At 32.3% G+C, this 27,607-nt stretch overlaps 1 protein-coding gene across 3 annotated transcripts in view; it reads right to left on the bottom strand.

Moving 5' to 3' along the window:
* CCDC178 (coiled-coil domain containing 178) overlaps positions 1-27,607 on the bottom strand; it is a 513,958-nt gene that overhangs the window by 353,912 nt on the left and 132,439 nt on the right. For all 3 annotated transcript variants that reach the window (XM_037806200.1, XM_037806202.1, XM_037806201.1), the window contains exons 10-12: positions 22,594-22,747; positions 4,138-4,233; positions 3,849-3,985 (exon numbers count right to left, since the gene is read on the bottom strand). In XM_037806200.1, the coding sequence (XP_037662128.1) occupies positions 3,849-3,985; positions 4,138-4,233; positions 22,594-22,747 (387 nt within the window). The remainder of the gene's footprint in view (positions 1-3,848; positions 3,986-4,137; positions 4,234-22,593; positions 22,748-27,607) is intronic.

Below are 27,607 nucleotides of genomic sequence, written 5' to 3'. Positions count from 1 at the left end.
GAGTAAGAATATAAATGGGCTGTGGGCAGAATACTGAAGTAATCTATGAGTGGGCAGACAAAGATAAATAAGCCCCTCTAGGATTCCTACAAGGAGCAGCTTCAGAGAGTTAAAGGGAGAATGAAGAGAGTGGTGTCATGGATCTCCAAAAGAGATATAGGAATAGCATCAATGAGGACAATGCATATGCTTGGGTCATATGCAGATGAAAAAAAGTCTTATCACAGGACTAAAAATACCCTATGGAATCAGGAGGAAAGGTCTTTTTTGACCATAATAAGATAAATTTTGGTAGCTTGGTTGTACCAGAAGTCAGACTGCCATGTGTCAAAAACGAGTAATGATCAAGGAAATAGATAAGCAAGTATTGCTAATTATGTGAAGATTTTAATGAGAATAGAAGGGGAAATACTGTATGATTGTTAGAGGTGCAGATGAGGATGAAGGCTTTCCTTTCAGGTTGGAAGAAGCTTAATGATGTCTATAGACTGAAGGACAAAAGTAAGGAATAAAGATGTCAAAAATAAAAGTAATACCTATAAAACCAGGTCCTAATCAGGACAGGAGAATATGAGATCAAGTACATATATGGAGGTACTGGCCTTGAAAAGTAGTAGTACCATTCTCCTCTGAAACTAAAGAGGCAGGAAACCTGCCACCACTATAGAATACATTCGTTTGACTAAAAAGTTCATGCCTTTCATTCCTTCTTTCAATATAAATAAACTACAGAATAAATAAAATTAAAGTGTTATATTTTGTCTGCTTTTTAATTAATATAATCTTTAATTGAAAATAATCCAGTTTCTATTTACAAGTTTGGGTGAGTTCTTTTTCAAATCTGCCAGAACTTTTTTGATAGTATTCTAGTTTGTTTTGCTCTCTTTAACCATTTTTAACATACTTGGGTATATTGAAACTCATAATTCTGAAACTATAGGCAGATATCCAGGAGTCCTAATGAAAAAACCAGATTCAGGCCAAAGCCTGCTGCTTATCAGAATTCTTTCCTCTCCCATTACTAAAATTCTTTTCTGAGTTCATCTTACAGGCAGTCAAACTTAGCTGCAGTCAAACTCAGCTGCTGATGGAGCACGCACAGACACAGACACACTGCGTTCTTGCCCCTTAAATGATCGCTGAGACATTAGGAACAAAAACCACTCGCCTCAGAACCAAGATTACAGGGATGAGGAGTCATAGGAAGCAAATAAAATGCAAAAGATCCCTCAAAAGGAAGATAAGGTGTTGCCTGCTGGCATATTTCTACCATATATAGACAGTCCTATAAACACTCAGAAAATGCCAATCTGAATCCCTGTCACTGTCCTCATCTCCTTTTGTTTCCATCCTGTAAATCTCCCTTAGTTCTTGGATTGGGAGACAGATCTGAGCTTGCCTCCTGTTTCCTTACTGGTAGACCTCACAATAAAACTTTCTTTTCTCAAAACCTCGATGCCGTAGTATTGGCCTCTGTGCACTCTGGGCAGCAAGCCTTTCCTCATTAACAATTCTACTATCTGATTATATTTAATAATTCTATTTGTAATTTGGGTGCGGGGTGCTAGATATACTGCTGGATATTTCTCATAACTCTCATTCCTGGTAGATTTCCTTATGTATTTTATAATTTTGTGAGCTCATCTTTAATCTTGTGTGGCCTTTATTTGAAGTTTTTTCCTCTAGAGAATATCTGAGTAGGATCATTTTATTATGATAATTTCTTGGTTGGGATCTTCCAAGTTCAGATAGATGGTATAAATTAAAACACCAAATTAAGTTGGATTCCCAGCTCACACCATATATAAAAATTAACTCAAAGACCTAAATATAAGTGCTAAAACTATAAAAACCCTTAGAAGGAAACACAGGAGTGAATCATGACCTTGGATTTGGCACTGGATTATTAGAAATAACATCTAAAGCACCAGCAAAAAAAAAGAACACATAAATTGCACTTAAACACTTTTGCATCAAGGACATTCAAGAAAAGGAAAAGACAACATATAGAATAGGAGAAAATATTTGAAAACCATTTATGTGGTAAAGCCCAATATCCATAAAAAATAAATAAAAAACCAAATAACTCTTAGATCCCAACAGTTAATCACAAAAATGGGAAAAAAGGACTTCAAATGACATTTCTTCAAAAAAGATACAGAAATGGCCAACAGGCAAAGAAAGATGCTCAACATCATTGGTCATTATTAAGAAAAAAACCACAATAAGATACCACTTCATATCTACTAAAATGGCTTTAATTTAAAAAAGAAAAGAAAAGAAAAGAAATTTGATGAGTGCAGGAGATTGAATTACGTGCCCCAGAAAAAAACATGTTATTAATCCTAATCCATTCCAATGGGTATGAACCCATTGTAAAGTGTGGACAACTGAATCAGGTTGGCTCTTAATCCTATTACTGGAGATCTTATGGACAAGGCCAGAGAGAGAAAGCCACATGGAGAAGCTGGAAGTCAATGGAAACTAGAAGAGGAATAAGATGCTGTCATGTGCACTGCAATGTGACAGAAAAGCCAAGGAACTGAGGTCGGCAGCCAGCCCTGGAACACCAGTCTTCATGGAGAAAGCATTGCCTGGCTGACACCTTGATTTTGGACTTCTTTGAGACTTAAATAAATTAAAAAAATAAATTACTGTTGTTTAAGTATACACTGCATGGTATAGCAGATGGGAAACTAAAATGACCTGGAGAAACTGGAACCATCATACACTGTTGTTGGGAAAGTAAAATGGCTCAGCTGCTGTGGTAAACAGTTTGATGGTTTTAAAAATAGTTAAAATTGCCTTATCACCCAGCAATTCCATTCCTAGATTTATACCCAAAACAACTGAAAACAGATACTCAAACAAATACACACATGAATATTCACAGCAGCACTATTCACAATAGCCAAAAGGTAGAAATAGCCCTAATAGCCACCATCAATTGAATAAATAAACAAATTTTGGTACAATAATATAATGACTATTATTTAACCATAAAAATGAATGAAGAACTGATAAATGCTACTATGGTTGACCTCGAATACCTAATGTTAAGTGAAAGAAGCCAGGTACACAAGATCTCATTTTATGTGATTCTTTTTATATGAAATACCCAGAATAAATAAATCCATAGAGACAAAATAAAGAGTGTTGTTTACCAAGGGCTAGGCTGAGGGGTTAATGGGTAGATCGGCTTAATGGGTACAGGATTTCTTTGTGGATGATGAAAATAATTTGGAAGTAGATAGAAATAGTGGTTGCACAACATCGTGAATGCACTAAATGCTGATGAATTATGTACTTTAAAATGGTTAATTTTATGTTATGTGAATTTCACCTCAATACAAAAAAAGATGTATCACTTTCAGTTCAACAACAACATAAACAACTATTTTGCATCGTGAAAAAAAGACTTAGTAGTTGAAAAAGTTCTTGATATGTTGTACATGAGGTTGATATAAACAGTAGTCATGAAAACTCTTAGATCTCTGAGCTAAGAATACTTAACTTGTTTAGAAGTTTGGGGGGAAGGATTGGGGGAAGGACTGAAGGAGAAATCATGGGCTTAATAATTAGAAATTATTTTGAGTTTAAAGCATTTTTGAATATATGTGTCTATATCAAATAGGAGATGAGTGATATAAAACCTCTTATAAAATTAGTTTTCACTATCATGATTTTCCTAAAGGGATCCAGAATGATCAAAGAGCCAAATAAAATTTAAGCTAATTGCAAAACATAAACATCACCATATCACCCCAGGGACACAAATTGTAGAGGTTTATTATATACAATATTTTAGATATGCTATATAAGAATAAACATTTCATTTGCAGAATTACCTTTCATTGATGTTATCTACTAAAATTTCAATATCCTTCCTAAATTTTCTATTTTCTTCCATCAATTGCATATATATTCTTGCAACATCTGAAAAATCTTTTGAAACATTAGTTAGCTGTGTTTCCCATGTGGATTTCTTTAAAGAAAATAAAATGAAAGAATCATTTATCAACATTAACTTGTCTCCTAAAGGGAAAAAGAGATAATGAAAATTATTTTGGTTGTATGAGTTAACATTTGGATTGAGGAATGGAGCTCCATTGCGGAAGTAGGAACAGGACAACTTACTGTAGTATAAAAATTATTAAGTGCTTCCATATATTCATTTTCAAAAGTTTTCTTCTTCCACGCTAGTTGTTCATAAGCCTTTTTCAAATCATCTAGCTAAGAAAAATTACATAAAAATAAGTGAATTATGGAGCTTTCTGTTCTTTTATAAACTAATAAATGATTACATTTCATTTTATGCAGCTACTACAACTTAATACTGGTTAAAATAGTACAAAATAACACTATAAGCTCCTATGGAAATTGATACAAAATTCTGAATAAAATCTTGCAAATCTATTAGGTGATCAAATGATTATACATCATTATAAAACAACATATTTGGTTGTATAATAACTTATAAACAGAAAATTTTAAATCATAATTCCCCACATCAACACAATAAAATAGAAAATAGCACAAATGTGGCAACACTCTACTTAATAGCCATTTCATTAATTCAGCATCTAGTTTCCATAATGTTTTTACTGGGGAAAGGGGAAACTGCTCTAAAATAATACAAGGAATGAATAGCAAATATCAAAAGTAGCTTATGAAATGCTGAATGCTGCCCATTGATCCCAGCGATGAGATCAGGTTAACTTTATCTGTATTATTCATCATGTTTTGTGAAAGGCTAGCTTCTTGGCATTGGGTAATGAAACCAAATGACTCTTGTAAATTGAAGAAAAACAGATAAAATGATCTCCAATTTTATATGATATAACTGAATATCTAGCAAAACAAAAGATTCCATTTAAGACCACAATAAATGATTTTGGTAAAATGGGTGGATTTACTAGTAATAAAATTAAGAGTTTTATCTAAATATAGTAATAATCTGTTAAAAACAAAATTAGCGCCAATATTTCAACAGTATTGTCAAAAATATAAAATATTTTGGAAAAAATTCAACACAAAAGGAAGGTTTATATAAAGCAAATATAAACTCTTATTAAAAAGCCAAATTCAAGATGCACATGGAAAAAATGATATGGAAGGTTCAATAACATATAATGTATTTTCTCCCAAAATTATTATAATTAACATTATAAATATTATGTAATGAGTATTCTTTTCTGAGTTGGATAAAATGAAGTTCACATGGAAGAAAACATATGTGAGAATAATCAGGCAATATGTGAAAAATAAAATTAATGTTGAAAACTTGCTACCAGATATTAAAATATTATACAACTGTATCAAGGGAATATTTGTTTTCAGCATTGTAATAAATAAAGATAAGGGTGAAAAACTAGAGCCTAGAAACAAATCAGAATTAGTATATTAAAGTAGTATCTGAAATCAGTGGAAGAGTGATGATTTAATTTAATTAATTCAATTAAATGAATTAATTTGGCATGGATAAAATTTGAAATGAAACACAACAGGACATATATTTAGAGTATTCTATATGAGTTTATATTGTATAATCTTGGGATAAAGGAGAATGTCACCTTCCGAATTAAACCATCATATATAGGGGTGAAAAATGTGTACTTCCTCCCTAAGTTCAGGAAGAAAACAAGGAAATCTACTTTCACCTGCTCTATTCAACCTTGTATTTGAGGTTCTAGCCAGGGAAATTAGGTAAAAAAGTAAATATAAAACTTCAGATGGGAAAAAGAAGAAAAATCATCTGTATTTGCAGATAAAAGGATCTTATATACAAAAAATTATAAGGAATATGCATGCATGTGCACACATACACATATACAACTTTAGTAGAGCTAATAAACAAGTTCAGCAAGTTTGTAGCATACAAGACCTACACCCCCAAATTATGTTTTTCTATATACTAGCAATGAACAATCCACAATAAAATTAAGAAAACAATTCCACTTACAATAGTATCAAAAATAATTAAACTCTTAGGAATAAATTTATAAGCAATCACAGATATAATATGATCTCTATCAAAATTCCAAAGATCTTCTGGCAGAAATGGAAAAGCCAATCTTCAGATTAATAGGAAATTGCAAGGGACCCCAAATAGGAAAACAATCTTGGAAAAAAATTAAAGATGGAGGACTCACACTTCTCAGTTCAAAACTTACTACAAAACTATAGTGATAAAAACAGTGTGGGACCCCTTCTTCATACCCTAAAGAAAAATTAACTCACTATGGACCAAAAACTAAATGTTAATAACTAAAACTGTAAGAGGAATACATAGGTATAAATCTTCATGACCTTGGATTGGGCAACTTTTTTTTTTTTTAAGATACAACTACTAAACCACAGGAAACCAAAGATAAAAGAGCTAAACTGAGCTCCACCAAAATTTAAAAATTTGTGCTTTACGAATACGATCAAGAAAATAAAAAGATAACCCACAGAATGGGAGAAAATATTTTCAAATCATATATCTAATAAGAATATTCAGAATATATAAAGTAATCTTACAACTCAATAATAAAAAGGACAATAACCCAATTTAAAAAAATGGGTAAACAATTTGAATAGACATTTCTCCAAAGAAGAAATACAAATGGTCATAAACACACAGAAGACACTCCATACCATTAGTTATTAGAAAAATACAAGTTAACCCTTTAATGAGATACCACTTCACACCCACTAGGTTAGCTATAATCAAAATGATAATAGCAATTGTTGCTGGGAATATGGTGAATTTAGAATCCTCACATATTGCTGGTGGGAAAGTAAAATGTTACATCAGCTTTGGAAACAGTTTGACAATTCCTTAAAATGTCAAATGCAGAATTACCACATGACCCATCAGTTCTGCTTCTATTATATAAACAAGAGAAATGAAAACATTTGTAAACAAACTTGTACCCAAATGTTCATAGCATCACTTATTCATAATACTCCCCCAAATGGAAACAACCTAAAGGTCTATCAACCTATGAATGGCTAAAACAAATGTGGTATATCCATCCAATGGAATACTATTCAGCCATTAAAAGAATGACATATTAATACATGCTACAACATGGATGAGCTTTGAAAACATTATGCTAAGTGACAGCAGCCAGAGGGAAAAGGCCACATGTTGCATGATTCCATTTATATGAAATGTCCAGAAGGAGCAAATTAATAGAGACATCAAGTAGATTAGTGGTTGCAGAGGCTGAAAAAGGAAGGAGTAGGGAGTGAATGTTAATGGGTACAGAGTTGCTTTTGGGGATAATGGAAATGTTCTAGAATTAAATAGTGGTTATGGTTGCATAACCTTGTTAATGTACAAAAACCCTGTAACTGTTCACTTAAATAAAACATCAAAATTCTTAAGATGAAGTAAGATCCTAAAACTAATGGCAAAAGCAAATATCTCAATGGGACATTCTTTTCCAAACAATTTCAGAACCCTTTTTATTATTTTGGTCATTATTCAACTATTTTCTTTAAATTAACTCACTTCCTTACTTAAATGATTACTTTAAAAAGGAAACTCTATTATTAGTTTAATATCCAATTTCATATGTCATAAAGATTAATAAAATGTAAACAATATTATAAAATGAGTAAAAATAAAATTAAAACTGAAATACAAACAGTAATATAACTATTCAGTTTATCCAAAGAAATACTAAATATAATTCTCTTAGAAAAATTTAACAGTTTCTGATCAGAAATTAAAAGAATATTTGGATCAGTTATAATTTTAAGATGAGAGTTTCAATGAATTAAAAGATAAAAGGGCCCCAGTTTTTATTTTAATGAACACCTAATCCCATGCCACTCCAGTATTCAGGAAGAACATGTATTTTTAGTAATTTCCACAGGTAACTGGACATTAGAACTAATTTCTAACCCAAATGAAAATAAATTTGTATCATTTTGACAAGAAGCCTTTGAAATATTTCCCAGAATTGTTCTTCGGAAGCTGTCAAATATTGTATCTGCCAGCGAAGTGATGCACAAATGTTTTCTTACCCACTCATCATTATTACTGTGTTTGGAAAATAATCATGAAAAAAATTGTTAACTAAGACTTTTAAATAATTCAACATATTTTGAAATATGCATTGGATAAAATTTTTACCAATTCACTGACACAGTGAGAAATATCCAGCCTGACATAATTAAAGGGTGTGTTCTATAGTTAGTTTTTGGGGCGTTTATTTTTGGCTTTTAGAGTGGGGATTTATTAACTTACAATTTATAGCTCTTAGGCCATGAAAAGGTCCACTTCAAGGCATCAACAGGATGATACCTGGACTCTGAAGACAGGCTTTTGGCGTCTGGGACACCTCTGTCACATGGGAAGGCACATGGATAGCGTCTGCTAGTCCTTCTCTCTCCTTTCAGCTTCTGACTGCTCTGTCTCTCAACTTCTCTTAATGCTTCACTGAATTCCATCTGTGTATGTGTTTTATCCTCTTATAAAGGACTCTAGCAAGAGGATCAAGACCCACACTGAAAGAGGTGGGTCGCATCTCAATTGAAATAACCTAATCAAAAAGTTCCACCTAAGATAGGTCTGCACCTACACGAATGGACTAAAACAACATGGCCTTTTCTGGGGTACATAACAGCTTCAAACCACCACACCATCCAATACACGCTGCTAAAGTGATGTTTCTGAAATCTAAATATGACCATATCCTCTCCCTGTTTAAAGGCTATGGTAGTCATTAGTGCTGTATACTAAATATATCTGGCTCTCTCCTCTTCTATGCACATAGTAGGAATATACTTCTTTACCCCCTTGAAGTTAGATGAGGGCAAATGACTTGCTTGAGTCAATGAAATGTGGGCAGAAGCTTTAAGAGTCAGTGTACACTTTACCCCATTCTCTGCTCCTTTGACTCTAGGTGGTGGCTGCTCTGTTGGCCAGGTCCTAGAGTGAGGAGGCCCCAGACTACTCATAACAGACATGTAGCCTGAGTAGGAAATAAATATTTTTGTGGCAGCCCAGGGGTGGGCACCCAGTCCCTCCCTTGGGGAAAAGGGTTGAGCCTTGAGCAGCAGTGGAGGCAAAACAAGAGCACAGACATTGAAGGTTACTGTTGAAAGAATATTAAGGTATTATTGTTAACTATAGTTTAACTTTTACAGAATTTATTTTTTTCTTAATGTAGAATATTTAATTAAGATTTCTATTAGGATAATTTTAAGTATCTAAATGAGAAAATATCTTTGTTAAATATTCTAATTTTAAAGGTAGTTCTCAATCATAATAGTCACCTAGCAACCTGGATTTTTCATTCAGGAAGACTGGAATTTCTGTTTGCAAACTGCATAGAAGTTGTGGAATTTCCAGGAAAGCCAGCATGACAGAATAACTATTGCCCATCTAAATAAAAAACTAAGGATACATATGAATATTCTGTGGTTTACACTAACAAGATGAATAATTTTAACAACTTCATGAAGAACTTCTCTTAAAATCTCTTTATATCTATTTATATTAGCTTCTCTATTAATTCAACAGTGGGTACATTTGTCCTTTTCATCGATTGTTTGAATACATGGAAAAAGCTCTCTCAGCAATATGCTTGAAATTGCTTTACTTTTACACATTAGCAAAGAATGCACAGTATCAATGAATTCATCAGTTTCTGTGAATTATATCAACTTTCTTATACTGGGAATAATTATTCTTTACATTTTTAGTTACAACTAGAAGTCAAAAATAAATTGTGTTATTTGACACAGGCACTTAATGAATCATTTTGTTTGCTATGTTTCTGAATTTAAATGTCATCACTTCTTTCGTAGCAGGCTTGATAAATGTTTGCTAACTGCTGTGACGGATCTGGGTTCTGAAACTAAACATAATGCTAAAAAGATGCTTCTAAGGACTTAACATTTTCATATGTTACTCTGCACATAGATTTCTAGGATACTTGAGTCTTCAATAGGCTTCGCAAAGTAAATTTTGTACTTCAAAAAAGACACTGCATTGTGGATTATTTCACACAAGACATTATGACCAATCCTAGCACACATAACAAAATATATTTATTTTCCTCACCAGCTCATGAAATCCAAAATTCAAATAAATTTCACATTATTTTTTTGTCTTTGCACCTTGTTCTTTTACAGCATTAGCAAAGAGCTATTTAAGCAATAACTTAATTTAGTCTTCATACTTATCTGAAGACAGGTGACTGATACCATCACATAATCACTTCAGAATCTTCACCTCTATATATCTTAGGAGGGCACAAATCAGAGAGAGGCTCATACCAGTTTATCATTGTGTATAATTATATACATTTCACATACCAAACAATTCCAAATCTCTAGAAGTGGGTTTTCCAGTGCATTTTCTATTGGAAGTAATAAAAGATAAATGTGAAAATATAGTGTTTGAGAATCAAAAGTATGGTAGTGTTTTGATGATATAAACTTCTCAAGAATTTTGTAGGCCACCCATGCATGTCACAGGGATTCACCCCATTAAATCCACAAATCTTTGCAAGACGGTATTTCTCTATTTTGGGATACCCCCAGATGGCTGAGGGACAATGCCATTAAACTTCCTCGAGGCTCCCTAGTTTAAGAAGATCTGTGAGTCATACCATAAATCTCCTCAAAGAGCCTTTTATGTGACTGGATAGTCTGATCTTTTGATCTTTCTGGAGTATTAGCAAAATATTTTATAATCACCCACTTGGCTTTTTCTCTAGAGTATGCTTTCTTGACAGCTGATCTCTTAATTTTTTCATCTTTTAAAATCTGGACAGGCTGAGAATTTCCTAAATTATCAAGACCTGATTCCTTTTTTGTTGTTTAAATAGTTCTTCCCCTAGTTTATCTCCCTTTTCCCACATATTACTTTAAGCGGTGAGAGGAGAACATTTTACTGGAACTCTCTTCAGGTAGATACACAAATTCATCATTTACAATTTCTGCTTCCTGCATAACTGCAGGACACAATTGCCCTACCAGATTTTTAAAAACATATTTATAAAGCATTTGTAATTAAACAGTGAGGTACTGACTCATGAATAGACCAACAGACTAATGGAACAAAAGACAGAATCTAAAACTAGACACAAGTACACACAGAAATTTAGTATATGATCAATGTGGCATTTCAAATGGCTAGAGAAAAAAATGGAGTTTGTCAGAGACAGCTCCATAGGTATTTGGGAAAGAATATAATTGGATTAATGCTTCACATCATTCAACAGTATAAACGAAAAATGAGTTAGAGACCTAATGAAACCACATAAGTTTTACAAAATGCTACAAGAAAGAAAAAACCTTTCTATTATGTAACAATCAATTGTATTTATATGTGGGTTTATGCGTGTGTGTGTGTTTGGTACATACTATTAAAAAAAAGGGACACAAATTTTATTGAACAAAATACTATAAGCCAATAGAAAAATAAACCAAAACAAGTGGCAAGCCGGAAGAAACCATTTGCAAGTTATATATAAAGAGCTAATCTTGGATAGCAAGGGGGTTTCAAAGTGGTTTGGGAGGCAATAGTTTACATGGAGTGATCAGAGAAGACCTTAAAAGAAAAGTGACATCTGAGGTGACCTGAAAGAAATGAAGAACTGAGCCATGTGGAGAAGATATTTTGCAGTCTTTTAGTACTGTTTCATCCATAAGGTCGGAAATGCCAAACCCACTCTGGACCATATTGCTAGACAACATAGCAGTTGTCTCTTGGCATGCGACCTAAGCTGGGAGTCTTTCCCAGGAAAACGGCAGGAACTATTGCGAAACGTTCTTTTTTATCCCCACTCAATATTGTAGCTATAAGGATGATATAAGCCTAGAGTGATTAGTATCCATTCCATATATCCTATATTTGTAAAAAATAGAAAAATATCTGGAAGTATATACTAAGAGTACTTAATCGTTGGGGTATTTACAAATGGACATTAAGATTGTGAGAGTGTGGCAGTGAGGGTTAGGGTGGGGTTAGTGGTGGGGCCATATGTAGGGAGTTTTTCACTTTCATTTTAAAAGTTTTTCTATGTTGTTTAGATTTCTAACATGAGCATTTCTTATACTTCTAATGTAAACAAGATAGGATTTTAAGTGTAATAAGAAATAGCACATACAAATAATAATGTTTATGGATATAATGTCATTTATCCCAAAGTATAGTATGAACACCAAGGGTGGAAAGCAAGATAATGCTAGAAGTACTTTAAAAAAGTATACTGTTTAATTTGCATTGTTTTATTATAATGATTACATCTATTTCTAACATGTATTCCTGTTTTCCCTCTTTGGAGAATCAGGAAAAATGAGTTCTGATTTTGTAACTCATTTCTTCATTTTATGAACAAAGCAGTTTATGAAAAAGTCATGTAATTTCCCTCCCCCCAAATTATGACTTCATGTTCATGACCTTATAAACCACACAAATTCTGATTTTCATTAGAAAATTATATCTACTTAGAAAATTAAAATGGCATATCATTCACAAAAAACTAAAATACTATTTTTATTCTTAAATTCAATAAAAAGTCATCTTAAGTGTGTAATATACTATTTTTTAAGACCATTAATACAATATTTTGTTGCTAAACATCATTTATGTATTTAAACAATTACATTTTTAATTGTTGACCCTTGGTGAAATTACTAATTATTACTAATTACTAATTATATAAATTCTGCAATAATAAATCATACAAATTTAAGCAGTATTTTCAAAAAGATTTTTTATTAATTTATAAATTGAAACACCTAACAAAATGCATTTCTATTTGAATGTAAGTAATTATCTAGCACAAACTGTAGCTAAGATATATAAAGCTTCAAATCCCTGTATTGTTAGTTCATAATATGCATTATTTAGGTATAATTCATCTTTACCCATAACAACACAATCATCTTTTGGTTTCTAAAAGTAATAAAACACTCAGTACATAATTAGTAGTTTTATAGACATACTAATGAAAACTAACCAGTCACTCTTGGGAAGAGACTGTACCTTCAAAGTCTATTTCATGAGTCAAATGATTATAGTATTTTTCAAAATGAACATAAATAATGAGTTATAGAACACTAGGATGAAATGTAAGGATTGTATTTCTAGCACAAACTTTCACTTGCTTACCGAACCATCATCATCCACCCCATTCTTGTCATAAAATCTCTTTAAGAACATATTTCTAGTCACATATCCACGCACTAAATTTTCTAGGGTCTAAGCCAGTGATGTGAGTCACATTCCCCTTCACAGTGACTGGCATGCCAAAGGCATGTGGCAAAATTCTGGTCAATAAGACAACAAGCTATTGAAGAGTTTCTGGGAAAAAATATATATAATGTTTAAAAAAGAGTTATTCAGGAGAAATCAATTCTATTTTTCTATCTCTGGAAATTCTTCTGTGAAAACTTAAAAAATAAATTCCATTATTGGTAAAGTCATTTCAAGATGGTTTTACATTCTTGCAGCAATAAGCATTCTGACTTCTACAAGTTTGAGGAAAAATTGTCATTTTACTTTTGAGAAAAAGTGTCTCTTTTGTTTCCATGTTCATAAAAGCAGCTTGTGAAAGAGTGATTCAGGCCATGTTTACATTACTGCAATATCCGTAGGGAGTCGAATTCTAGTCAAATTCTATTGACATAAACAATACTTTAATCATTTACACAACATATACTTTAGATTGGAGATAAAAAGGTAGACTGAATGATCCAATCACAAGCTATGATCAATAGTGGTTGAATGTCTGATGACTGGACCACAAATTAAGTGATTCTTATATTAATTATTTGAGGGTTCATACTTCAAATTTTGTTGCTACTCATCATAGGCAAATCTTTCTGTCTTATCTTCAAAATATACCTAGAATATAACCATTTCTTTTTCCCACACCACTACCATCCTTCTCTAAGATGTCATCTTCAGTCTTGAGCTGTGCTTTTGCCTTGCCTACCCAGTCTATTCTCAATACAGCAGCCACATAAGTCATATTATGCAACTCCTTTATTCTACCCCCTTCAATTGCCTCACATCTTGCTTAAGAATACAGCTAAATTCCAATAAGTGGTCTGCAAAGCCCTAAATTATCTGGTTCTCTATCTCTCTCACCTCATCTAATATTATTCTCTTTTTCATTCATTCCTCTCCAGCTCTACTTGCAGCTTTGCTGTTGCTTAAACACAGCAGGTATGTTCCCACATGCGGCATTAGCACTGCTTCCTTTGCCTAGATAACTTTCCCCAAATAACTTCATGGATCTTTTTTCACTTATTTCATATCTTTCTTCAAATGTCACCTGGTTAGAGACCACTTCTAACCTCTCTACTTAAAATTATAACACATACATGCATACTATGCTTTTTCTCTTTCTCATATCACCTTCTGACATACCATGTATTTAATTGTTTATTTGTTTATTGTCTGACTCTCTCCACAAGAATGTAACCTCTACAGAGAAAAGATTTTAGTCTTTTTTTGTTTTTATCTCCCTGGCACATAATGCATGGAAAATAACAGACATTAAATAAACATTTTTGAGTGGATGAAATAAGGTTAACTTGGAAAACAATGGAGTTACACCAAAAAAAGCCATTATCTATCCACTTGTTAAAATGTAGGTGTAAAACAAATTAAATTAATACAAACATCTCGATCCAAAGATGAATGACAGCCATCAAAATTACATATGATGAAAATGCAGACTGAAATTAGAACAAGAGAGTTCTATCACATTCTTCTGACTTTAGTATATTAAGTACCAAATTACACAGTATGAAATACAAATGATAATTTGGATTTCATACATGAAACATTTTATCAATTGAGAACTTTTTCAGAAGGAAAAATAAAGTCTCTCTAGCACACACAAACATGCACACACATCCCAGAAGGAAAATAAAATGAAGAAAAACAAAAAACAAAAACAAAAACAAAACCACTTTTGTTATATAAAATAATGAAGTATTAATTGTTTGGTTTCATGTCCCAGTTTGCATAAGTTTTTAAATTACTCATATCAATTTAAGGAATTTTCAATAGAGAAATATTTTATAATTAAAGTAATAATATGAGTTGAAAAATAATAAAGGGAAGAAGAAAGGAACATAAACTATCCTGCCAAAGAATAACTCGGGCAGAATAAAAATACATAAAGAAAATAACATAAGAACCTTACATTTCCCTCACCAAATGCTAAGAGGGAACTCCAATTAAAATTAACCAAATAATATTTGTAAATTATAATCAAACATATTAACTAAAACTTTTAGCACTTACATATAGAATATAGGCTTTTTTTCCTAAAATGTACAAAACCAACACAGCACCTAGAAAATGACTGAAATTATAATCTTGTGGCATTTTTATTCTTTAAAGAAGCCTAATGGAAGTAACCCATATTTACAGTATTTAATAGTCAGGAATAGTATCTTAGAACAAATCGTGGGGTCCGAGAAATACAACTGAACAATATAGAAAGATGATATTTACAAAATCATCATGGATAGTTTCATCCAACAGTTAATCACATGGCAACAAATCTAAACAAAATAAAAGTGATTTTAGATATGTGCTATTCATCACACTGAAGTTAATTTTTTTAGTTCTCCATTTCCCTCACAAATTATAACCATTTATAATACTTATAAGAAATACAAAAACATAAAATACAAAAACAATTTATAACAATCATAAAATTTCCAAAATCCCTTATAATATAAATGATCTCAACACAAAATCATGGATTGTTTATTCTAAGTAATAAGTCAATTAAATCACAAATGGCATTAAGGAAAAGAATAATGAGGAAAAAGAAAACACAATTTTAAAAACATATTTACACAATGTAATCACAAAAAGTCATCATGCAGTTTAGTTATGTTTAAAATGATGTCCCAAATTATTTTAGATTCAAAGAAACAATGCTAATACCAACAGCATCTAAAGTTATGAAATTAAGAGTGAAAAGAGCATAAATCCAGCTTTTAAATTGCCCATCAGCTGCCATACAAGTTCCTGTAGACAATGGGATAAGTCTGTATAAAGCTACAGGATAAATGACATAGAATCCAATAAACTGAATTAATGGAAATACTGTCATTTAAAATGAGTTGGAAAAAAACAAATTTAAAGTTTTAAGAATTTTGAGAAATGTGAAAATGTCATAATTTAAGCTTTAGTAGAAAAGGAAGGCATGTGATTCTTACTTGAGTTTCTGCCACCATACCATAATTTCACTTTCCTTATTTTTATATCACAATATCATTTGCAAAAACAATTAGTCATGTCAATATTTTAAAATTTTAGGGATATTTATCATAGCTTTGCTTATGATATTTAAAAATTGAAAACATCCTTAATGTCCAATAACAAGAGTCTAAGAAACTGTCAAGCCAGTAACATTATATTTTAAAATATAATATGATACTGAAAGATGCTTTAATATAGGACAAGGAGAAGCATGCTATTGATTATTCTTTGAATATTAAAACAATTTTTCTAAATACATTACAAAGCCTGTGTATTTCTGTACAACAAAATATTAACAGTGTCTACATCTGAATGATGAGGTTATAGATCAATATATTCTTTTGACTTGAGTATATTCTAGACGTTGAGGAATGAACATTAAGTTTTTGTGTCATTCAAAAGTTCCTTAAAATAATTTTGGACCATAGTTTGTGTAATTTTTATGAGGGTCATAAGGAAAAAATAGGATCCATTAATAGCAATTGCAGTTGGGTGTGGTAGTAATTCCTGACTGGAATGATCTTAAGTGAGAAGGGGAGGGATAGGAATCACAGACAATGAATATAGTAAATCCTTTCAAGGAGTTTTGCAGCAAAAAGTAACAAGAAAGCAACTGTTACCCTGGAGAAAGAATTAAAAAAAAAAAAAAAAGAATATAAACTTTGTGCATTTAAAACAGGGAAGTGAAAAGTAAAAAGAAACAGGAAATTATAAATGCAAAAGCATACATTAATGTGTTAGAAATCAGAAAACTGCAGAATTGTTAAATAAACCCAAGAGCCACCTCAATTCTAAAATATTCAGTTTTTAAAATTTGCAAATATTACTTTAAAAAGTAAAATAAATATAATTAAAAGAGACAAGCAAAATTTAAGAGGGCATTCTATAATCATAACTCAACAATATATTTGAAAATCTTAATCCATTTGGCTGACATCCTGGACTATTTAAAATTACAAATTAGCCTCAAGAATAAACATACAGCAGACAAAACCAATATGTGATGAAATAAAACCCATGAAAAAATTCCATGAAAAGGAAAACAATAATTCAGTCAAACAAAAGAAAACCCACCAGAGTTACATTTTCACCAAGTTTTTCTATAAAAACTTTTAATAAAAAATTACCTATATCTATGTTAACTTCTCCAGGTAATAAGAAAAGAAGAAAACCTTCACAATTCTTTTTATGAAGATAGCATAATCCTGATAACAAAATCTATCAATTACAGAACAAATAAAGAGCACTGGAATACAGATTCACTTATGAATATTGATGCAAAATTCTAAATAAAATACTTGCAAATCAAACTCAGCAGTAAATTAAAAGAACAATAAACCCATAACCAATCAGGGTTCATCCCAAGAATTTTTAAATGGTTTAGTACTTAGAAAACTATTAACATGGAACATCATTTTAATATCAAATGAGAAACTTTTTAAAATCATTTGCAAAGATGCTAAAAAATATTGTGTAAGTCAATATCTATTATAAAATTTTAATAACCTATTAAAATTATTTATCATAATGGTCATATATTTGAAATCAATATTTAGATAACATTCAACACTCCTTTAAAATAAGAGAAAAGGTAATGAAAGCCAATTTCATAGATACTATATAATATTTCACATACATGTCACACAATGAAATATATACAAAATAAGGATTGAAACTGTATAAGAGCATAAACTTTAGCAGTATCTACTTTTATAAATTTTATCTCATTTTATCCAAGCCACACATGAATATTGTGAAATGAAACAATATTGTTTTTACAGTCCTAAAACTTGGGTTGTAGTTTTGGCTCTACCATGTAATAGCTTTGTATCATTCAGCCTCTCAACCTGATTTCTTAGTTGGCTAATTGATAGTAATAAATTAAGCGGAAATGTATTAATTTGAAAGATTTTGAGGCAAAATATGAATCAAAGGGCATAGTTTGTTGAGTACTTTATGAAGTATTTGGATTTATGCTATAGCATATTACATTATTACATTAGTAATAAATAGTAGTTTTCTAGTAACAAAAATGACATCCAAAAACTGTGAAAACATCAGCTTATAAAAAAGGAATTCACTGAATTACAATCTTTAACTGAAAGATTGTGTGTATCTGATTCATTGTTCAGTGAAATATGAAAGTCACAAATATTTCCAAATCCTAAGTCACTTTTTCTCATCAAGGACTGAGTAAAATAAAATATTGATGGCTGTTTTTATATCACAGAAAACTAGGAGGTTTAGTTAATGAAATTATTTTCTATACTTATATTTCTGAAATATTGGAAGACGCAGTCTACAAAATAATGGTGAATAGGAAGCCTTTACTTTTAAATTTAAATCAATTTGAAGTTGATATTATTTTTAAAGTACTTAATTTCAAGATGTTTTTGGTTTACAAAAGCCATCGTTTGTAGAAATGAAGAGGTGGAAAGATATTTTCATAGATCCAATGATAGTATAAATTAGAGAAAAATGTATGTTCATGAGTTAAACACTCAAAATTGAAAGCATGATATGCCTTGAAATTTTAAAAAATCAATTAGGTTGTGTGTGCAATTGGGCAGCACAAATCTTTCACTTTTCTCTTGAACTAGAAGTTTCAATTGCATACCAAAAAACAAAGCATGGAAATGATGCACATCACTGATTTTAATAGAGTGCTTAGCATGCACTCTTTGAAAACCTAGCTTAAAGGTTTTTATTAGAAAAATACAGAAAAAATTAATATGTATATAAACTTCATCATGTTTTCTTCTTCCCAGAAAGTATAATAGTTCCACAAACTATTTCTATAATTGAAAAATATTAGTATCCTTACTACATTCACTCATCAAAACTAACATTTTGTTATGACATCTAATTAATGAGGGCAAGACTTGCCATTTTAGAGATGATCAAATAAAAAAAAAAGTGGTTGTTTGTAGGTTCAGTGACTGACTTTTTTCCCTCTCAAAATATTTATCAATAGTTATGTTTTATAGATGACAAATCTCAGCATAGTTAGCAGACTGAAATCATAACTATTTGACAAAACTATGTATTTTTAAAAATTTTATTACTTGTGCTGTACTTTCCTAGTACTTACAGTAGTCCCTGGCAAATAATTATACATTTTGGAAAGATACATGCATTTTTTTAAATTATCCATAGATTATTTGAATATCTACATTCAACCTCATGAAGTTCTCTCTAGGCCCCAAAAATGCAGGCTTTCCCAACCACCATCTCTGTTTCTCTCTCTCTCTCTCCTTCTCTCCCTCTCTCTCTCATTTAACAAGAATTTATTGAGTGTCCAACAGGAGACAAACACTGTGCAAGTTATTAGGAGGTACAACAACAACAGGATGCAGTTTCAGCCCTTAAAAACTTTATAGTCTAGAAAGAAGTGGACAAATTATCATTGCTTTCAATGGACTGTTATCAGTAGAAAAACAGGCAAACAAAGGATGCAATTAGAACTTAAAGCAGAGAAGGAAGTGAAGAGATGGTTTCACCAAGGATTTTCCTCCTTCCAAGTTGATGTTTAAAACAAGAAGTTTCTGCCAGACACTGGCAGGGTTGAGGGGAGGAGTAGAGTTGAATCTCAGCTTTATAATCAGAGGTAACAAGATTTATAAAGACCTAAAAGAAAGACATCATATGACATTCTGTGCCCTTCAGGTAGTTTCATTTGGTTAGGGTATAGAGTTAGACAGAAAGGGGTAGCAAAGAGAGAGGCTGGAGAGATAAGTGAGGGCAAATTACAGAAACTGATGTTACAATCTATTTAATATCAGTTTTTTCCAACTCATTGATCTCATCTCATCCCCTCTGGCAGTTCAGCCAGTTTTTTAGTTTCATGTTTTTTAATTTAGTGTTTTCAGCCTTTCCCATTTCTGGATCCTTCTCCATTGCCTATACAGCCATGTAAATCACTTCCATATTAACTCTAGTGCACATTCCCTACATTGTGTGAATGAAGACAAAATAAAGACATTTTCCAAGAAACAAAATTTTGAGAATTTACTGCCAGTTGAATCTCAATAAAGACACTTAAAAACATATACTTTAGAAACAAGAAGAAAAATCTAGTTGGAAAGTTTGACAAAAGTTGTGTGGAAAATATTAAACTAGAGATAAATATAAGCAAATATTTATTTTATAAATTAATAAAATATCTAATATACAGGGGTTAAGTAAGTAGAGAGACATAAAATGATGGAAAGAAATATATGTCAGGAAAGGATCATAAGGTCCTTAAATGGTTCAGAAAGAAAAGATATTTTGCTTTACCTCTGGACTATAAAATATGCATTCCCTAAATTCTAGAAATAGTTTATGACTTCCAAATTTGCAAGCAAAAAAATAGAATGATGACAAATTCAATTATAATCATTCTAAACTTATCTTCATCTAGAAACATAGTTTCTAATTACAAAGCAAAAAAAGTGGATAGAGAAGTGGAAAAGATAATGGAAATATCTACAGTCATACTGAGGTACTTTATCACAGTTCCTATAGTAATTGATAGATCAGTAAGAAAATAAATCATACATACAAAACATTTAAATAAAACAATTAACACAATTAACAAAATGAACGTACTTAGAATCATATCCCCAAATCAGAGAACACATTTTTTTCTAAATGGAATATTTATGTAAATTGCTCATATATTAGGACACAAATTGTCTTAAAAATTTTAAACAATTTCTAAAATATAGACTACATTTATGAACAAATCAGAATTACATTAAAAATAAATTATAAAAATATAACTTTAAACGTCCCAAAGAGCAAAGGATTAATTTGTCCCAGATTGACCACAGGTTAAATATATAAAGGTGGAATTTGCTTCTACAAAATTCCAGGGAAACTGGTAAAGGCCCAGGTCAGAAAGAACTCCTAAATAAATGGAGAGATAAGTAATGTTTATGGTTAGGGATCCTTATCATAAAGATTTCATTTCTCCCCTAAATCATCCATAAATGAATGCAATTCCAACTGTAATTCCAACAAAATTACTGAGAGAACTTTAACAAAATATTGTTGAAATTTTATAGGGAAGAGCAAGGGTCAAGAATAGCCTAGTACTCCTTAGTAAGTGCAAGACTAGGGGAATTCACCATCACAGATAACCAAGACTCTTTATAGAAGTGGACCAATGAGACATGGTGTATTGAGGTGAAGATGGCTAAGAAGACCAGCAAATTAAAAAGATAAAAGAGATCCACAAAAATATGGAAGCCTGATATGAGGCAGAGAGTACAATGAATATTAATATACAAAGAAAAATTAATTAATTATATTAAAAATAAATTAAATTGTAAATTTAATAAATTGTAAACAAATTCTATTGCAAAAAATTTTACTATATAGAAAAAAATAACTGGAACCTTGCCTTGTACCATACCTATATATTAATTTCATATTAATTAACCACTTAAATATGAAAAGCAAAATTCAAACACATTTAGAATAAAATGTGGGAGGGTATTTTTATGACCTTGGGATAGAAAAAATATTCTTAAACAAGTTCAAAAAAGTACAAAACTCAAAGGAAAATATTTTATAACTTTTAATACATTAAAATAGAAACTTATCATCAGAAAATATCAAAATAAATGAAAAGAAGATGGGGAGAAGATAATTTCAACATATACAAATTTAAAAGGTTTAGTATCAAAAATATACCACAAATTCTTACAAATAAATTAAAAAGATAAACACCCAATATACAGGGGGAGGGCATGAGCATGTTTTTCACAGAATGACCCCCCCCACACACACAAAAACATTAAAATATACTCAGTCCCATTAATAACTATGGATTAATGAAAAAAACATAGTGAACTATAATTAAAGAGGCAGGCCAGAAAGATACAATGCATGAGAAGGACTCAATCTGCCACTGCTGGTTTTAAAGATGAAGGGAGCCATGAGCCAAGGAATGAGGGCAGCCTACAGAGGCTGAGAATGATCTCCAACTGACAGCCAATCAAGGAAACAAGGAGTTCTGTTCTGTAATTTCTAGGAAGTAAATTCAACCAACAAGCTGAATAAGTTTAAAAGCAGATTCATCCCTGATTCTTCAGAAAGAAATGCAGGTCTCCCAACTATTTGATTTTGGTCTTGTAAAAGCTGGTGCAGAAGAACCAGCTAATTCATGCTGTGTTCTGTCTTCTGACACAAAGGAACTTTGGGAAAATAAATGGGCATTGTTTTAAGCTGCTAAATTTGTGGTAATTTGTTATGGCAGCACTAAAAAACTAATAGAGACAGAAAATTGACAGGCAGAAATATTTAATATTTATGATTCAAAATGAAAAACATTTTAAAAAATTTCTTTAATATGAAAAACTCACCGTTCTTGATAAAGCAGATAATTGTTCTGTTGATGACTTTTTTTCCCTCAATGCTTCAGTCACTGCCTCTTCATTTTCCTCAATATTCATATTAGCATTTTGTACTGATGAACAGTAGTGATGATACATATTTTTAAGTTTCTCTATTTCTCTCCTAAGAGTAAAACACAGACGATTTTTTCCACATTGAAAAGTAAACTATATTAAAATTATGTTTAAATTAGTTTTGATTTAATAGAACTAATCAATGAAATGTATCTATTTCTAAATGTTGTTCTATCCCAAAGTAACTCCCCAATTTCTGAAAAGTACTATTTAGCTATCAAGTAAATAGGGAGGAGAAAATATTCACCAGCGGTATTTATATTTCCAATGGAAAGGAATTGGAAAAAAATTGTAAATGATTAAAAATTGGAGTTTATGATAAACCAACTTTCAATTTAATTTCATGTGAGATACTTAAGCACCTTTGTTTCAGAGGTTGACTGGTATAGGGATGGAAGTTAGGGAAAAAAAGAAAAAGAAAAAAGAAGAAAAGAGAGGGTAGAGATAGAAAGACCAAGTTATAGCTCTAACTTACTGTTCTGTCTTAGTCATGGTATTTGGGGTAAAATGGGGGAGATGGCAGCCTAGGAAAACAAAGGGATAGTAGGAGAGAAAGAATTACCCTGGAGTTATTTGTTCCTCTGTCTCCCTCCAGGAAGAAGATTGATGGTAATCTGTGAATTGCATTATCCTTTCTTTTCTGGTAGGTATAATCACATTCCAAATATAAAAGTCTCTTTAGACAATGGTGTTACAGTTTAATGTAGGAAAAAAGGACACTGATAAAATGATTAAAAAAGATCATTTTCATAAAATAGCAATACTAATACAGACAACCCTAACATTTTAAAGACATGATAAGCAAATGAAAATGAAAAAAAGCACAGAAAAAGTTAAAAGACCAGGAAATTTATTGTAATCCACATAAATGGCAAAAAAGCAAATCATTGATATGTAATGGGCTCATTACAAATCAATAAGGAATAGAAAAAGCACCCATAGAAAAAATGAGCAGAGAATAGAAACATGCAATTCACAAGAGAATAAACGTGAATGGCAAATAATTATAAAATATGCTTATGTGCATATAGAATTGGCCCAGATTTCCCAATGTTTATTTCAGGAATATAATCAAATGAAACTGAAAGATACAACCACACTACAGAAATGAAAATTAAAGCAACAAACCAATAGGCAAAAACAAAAATGACTGACAACAGAAGGAGATAGCATCATATGGATGGAATGTGAAGTTGGGAGATTTTTCTGGTTGATCTCATCCAGTTAATGTTAGTAGCATAATTTGGTGTGGAATGGAGAAAGATGGAGGATACACTGGAAGCAAAAAAGTAGAGATGGGAAGGCATGGTAGTGTTCTGGATGTGTAGAACAAGGGAAAGAAAGAAATCAAAGATGAATTCCAGAGTTTCTTTTTTATGATCAGTTAGATATTTGTATTATTTTGTAAATAATTATTTGCTTACAAAAGGTAATTAATATAAAGAATGAGAAATAAGAACCAACCTAATTTTGTAAGGAAGGGGAAATACTGCCAATGCTAAATGAAGGCTCCCTGGCAACAATAAACCCAACTGAATTTCAAGGTCTTTGTCTGGTTTCCATTTCCCTCAGATTTTACCCAAACTTAATTTCAGAAAGTCAGTGGGCAAAGGCAGTAAGTGATTCCTTTGAAATATAGGATATATTAGAGTTGAGACATCTCTCAGGTCTGTAGATGTGCCATGCTCTGGAACATCCAGAAAGAATGTGGTTAGAATGAGTGGCTCTGATTTTTGCTACTTCTAAGTTCAACATGACCAAACTTCGTATCTTAATAAAAAATGAGAATAGATGTGGGGCAAGATGATGGCATAGGGAGGTGTGGCATTTAGTTAGTCTCCTAGAGCAACTAGTAAATAGCCAGGAACAACTAGGAAATAGTCCGAAACAACTGATGGCGGGACATCTGTGACTGGACAACATCCTACACCAATCAGGAATTGGTGGAATGGCTGAGATCACAGCACAGAACTGTAAGTAAAGGTCCCCAGACTCAGGAGATGGTGCCCCTCCCCCACTGGCAAGGCAGGCTAAGTTGCAAAATTTTGCTGTGGGAAAAAGCAGCAGTCCCTGCCCTACTGAATACAGGCCATGAGCACACATAAACCCAGAGTGAGCAAGAAAGGAACCTAGAGGATTATCCTGGCAGAGAGGAGGCAGGGCTGATGGGAAAAAACACACAAATAAATAAAAACAGAGGCTTTTGGAGTCTGCTGAGATTAGAATACTGAATAAGGGCTGTGCTCCAAGAAAAGGGGCATACAGACCTGGGTACCAATTCTGGTTCTTGCTTGGTGAACTGGAGGGCTGAAGACTGGCCCTGAAAAGGGGACTTCTTCCCTCCCCCCCTTTTTTTTCTCTCATTCTAAGTAGCTCATTAGAGAAAGCCTCAAGAGTTTTCAATTGTCAGCACTGACCCAGGAAAGGGTAGAGTTAAGATAGAGAGTCAAAGGAAAAAGTCAAGTGTAGGAGAAAACAACCTAAAGGGTTAATCTTCCCTAAGAAAAAGGGGGGCAGGGCCCAGCTCATGTGGTGGACCTCCCTCAGAGAACTCAGACCCCAGGGCCTGGGGGGAAATAATACGAAACAGAAAGAGCTTAAGCTTGGTTCTGACACCCTCGATCCCTGGCCAGGACAGGGCCCACTGAGAATTAAATACACCATACACCACATCTCTTTACACCAGTGGGGAGCTGTGGGCTGACAAGTGCCACCTGCTGTGCAGGATATGAAAAGCACAGAATCTAGAGGTCTCACAGGAAAGTCTGAAAATCTGCTGGATCTCACCCTCAAGAGAAACCTGATACTGAATACAATCTCCTCCTGAGACCTGGGCCCATCTGGTCTTGGAAAATCTGATTGGGTAATAAAGGAAACCAGATGCCTAGACAACAAAAAATTACAAATCACATTAGGAAAAATGAAGATATGGCCCAGTCAAAGGAACAACCCTACACCTCAACTGAGATACAGAAATTGAAACAAATAATTATTAATCAAACAAATCTCCTAAATCAATTAAAAAATAAAATCAATGAGTTGATGGAAGACATGGTAAAATAGATGAAGGAAATAAAGAAGTCATTAGGCAAACATAAGGAAGAACTTGAAGGTTTGAAAAAACAATCAGCAGAACTTATGGGAATGAAAGTCACAATAGAAGTGATGAAAAACACAATGGAGACATACAACGGCAGATTTGAGGCAGAAGAAAGGATTCATGATCTGAAGGACAGGATATCTGAAATTCTACACACAAAAGAAGAGATAGGGAAAAAAATGGAAAAATATGAGCATAGTCTCGGTAACTGAATGACAACATGAAGCATATGACTATATATGCCATGGGTGTCCCAGAAGGAGAAAAGACGGGAAAAGGGGCAGAAACAATAATAGAAGAAATAATCACTGAAAATTTCCCATCTCTTATGAAAGACATAAAATTACAGATCCAAGAAACGCAGCATACCACAAACAGAACAGATCCAAGTAGAACAACTCCAAGACACTTAATTATCAGATTATCAAATGTCAAAGAAAAAGAGAGAATTCTGAAAGCAGCAAGAGAAGAGTGATCCATCAAATACAAAGAAAGCTTGATAAGATTATGTGCAGATTTCTCAGTAGAAACCATGGAGGCGAGAACACAGTAGTATGATATATTCAAGACACTGAAAGAGAAAAACTGCCAACCAAGAATTCCATATCTGGCAAAACTATCCTTCAAAAATGAGGGAGAGTTTAAAATATTTTCAGACCAACAGACACTGAGAGAGTTTATGAACAAGTTGCCTGCTCTACAAGAAATACTAAAGGGAGCACTACAGGCAGATAGGAAAGACAGGAGAGAGAGGTTTGGAGAAGAGAGGATAAGTGAAGACTATCAGTAAGAGTAAAAAGAGAGAGAGGGGAATAAATAAGAATAAAGTAGATATGACATATAAAATCCAAAAGACAAAATGGCAGACAGTACACATTATGTTGAGTGACATTAGCCAGAAACAAAAGGATGGACACAATGATTTCACTAATATGGACTGAAAAGTGAAATTTGAGAGTTGAGAACACTGGTTATCAGGAGATAGAAAGAGGTTAGACATTGGGCATTTGATGTTGAAGGAGTACAGAAGGTTCAACAGGATTGATTGTATAGATCCATAAATGTGCAGCACAATACTCTGTGATCTTAGCACAATATTGTAAGTACCCTGAACAAAGATAAGTATGAGTATGGTTGAAAGAGTAAGGTTAGGGGCATTTATCACACTAGAAGGAAAGACAGAAGATAAATACTGGGATTGTATAACTTAGCAAAAACTAGAGTGGTCAGTGATGGTGATTAAATGTATAAATATAAGAACATTTGTAAATGAGGGAGAGCAAATGAATGTTAACATTGAAAGGTGTTGAAAATTGGATGGTATAGAGGAAAAAATACAACCAATGCAAACTAGAGTCTATAGTTATCATTAACATTGAAAGATACTTCCATTAATTGTAACAAAGGCAATATACCAAAGATAAATGTCTCTAAGAGAGGGACATAAGGGATTGATATGGGATTCTTGGTGGTGGTGATGTTGTCTGATTTTCAATGTATACTATTTTTAGTTTTCTTCTATCTTTTGCATTTTTGTTCTTCATTTTTTTCTCCTTTTCCTCTTTCTTTGGGGAAGACATGGAAATATCTTCCTATAGATTGTGGCTGTGAATGCATAATTATGTGATTATACTGGGAATCATTGTTTACTTAGGGTGGATTGTATGGTGGGCAAATAAAACTGTTAAAAAATAAACAGGTTACAAGTGCTGGAGAAAATGTGGAGAGAGGGATGTACCTATTCCCTGTTGGTAGGGAAGTAGAATGGTGCAGCCCACCTGGAAGGCAGTGTGGTGGTTCCACAGGAAG

This window comes from Choloepus didactylus, chromosome 16, assembly GCF_015220235.1.
Source record: "Choloepus didactylus isolate mChoDid1 chromosome 16, mChoDid1.pri, whole genome shotgun sequence".
NCBI classification, from domain to species: Eukaryota; Metazoa; Chordata; class Mammalia; order Pilosa; family Megalonychidae; genus Choloepus; species Choloepus didactylus.
Note: the sequence above shows the minus strand (reverse complement) of the source record. Positions and strands in the feature narration are given on the sequence as shown.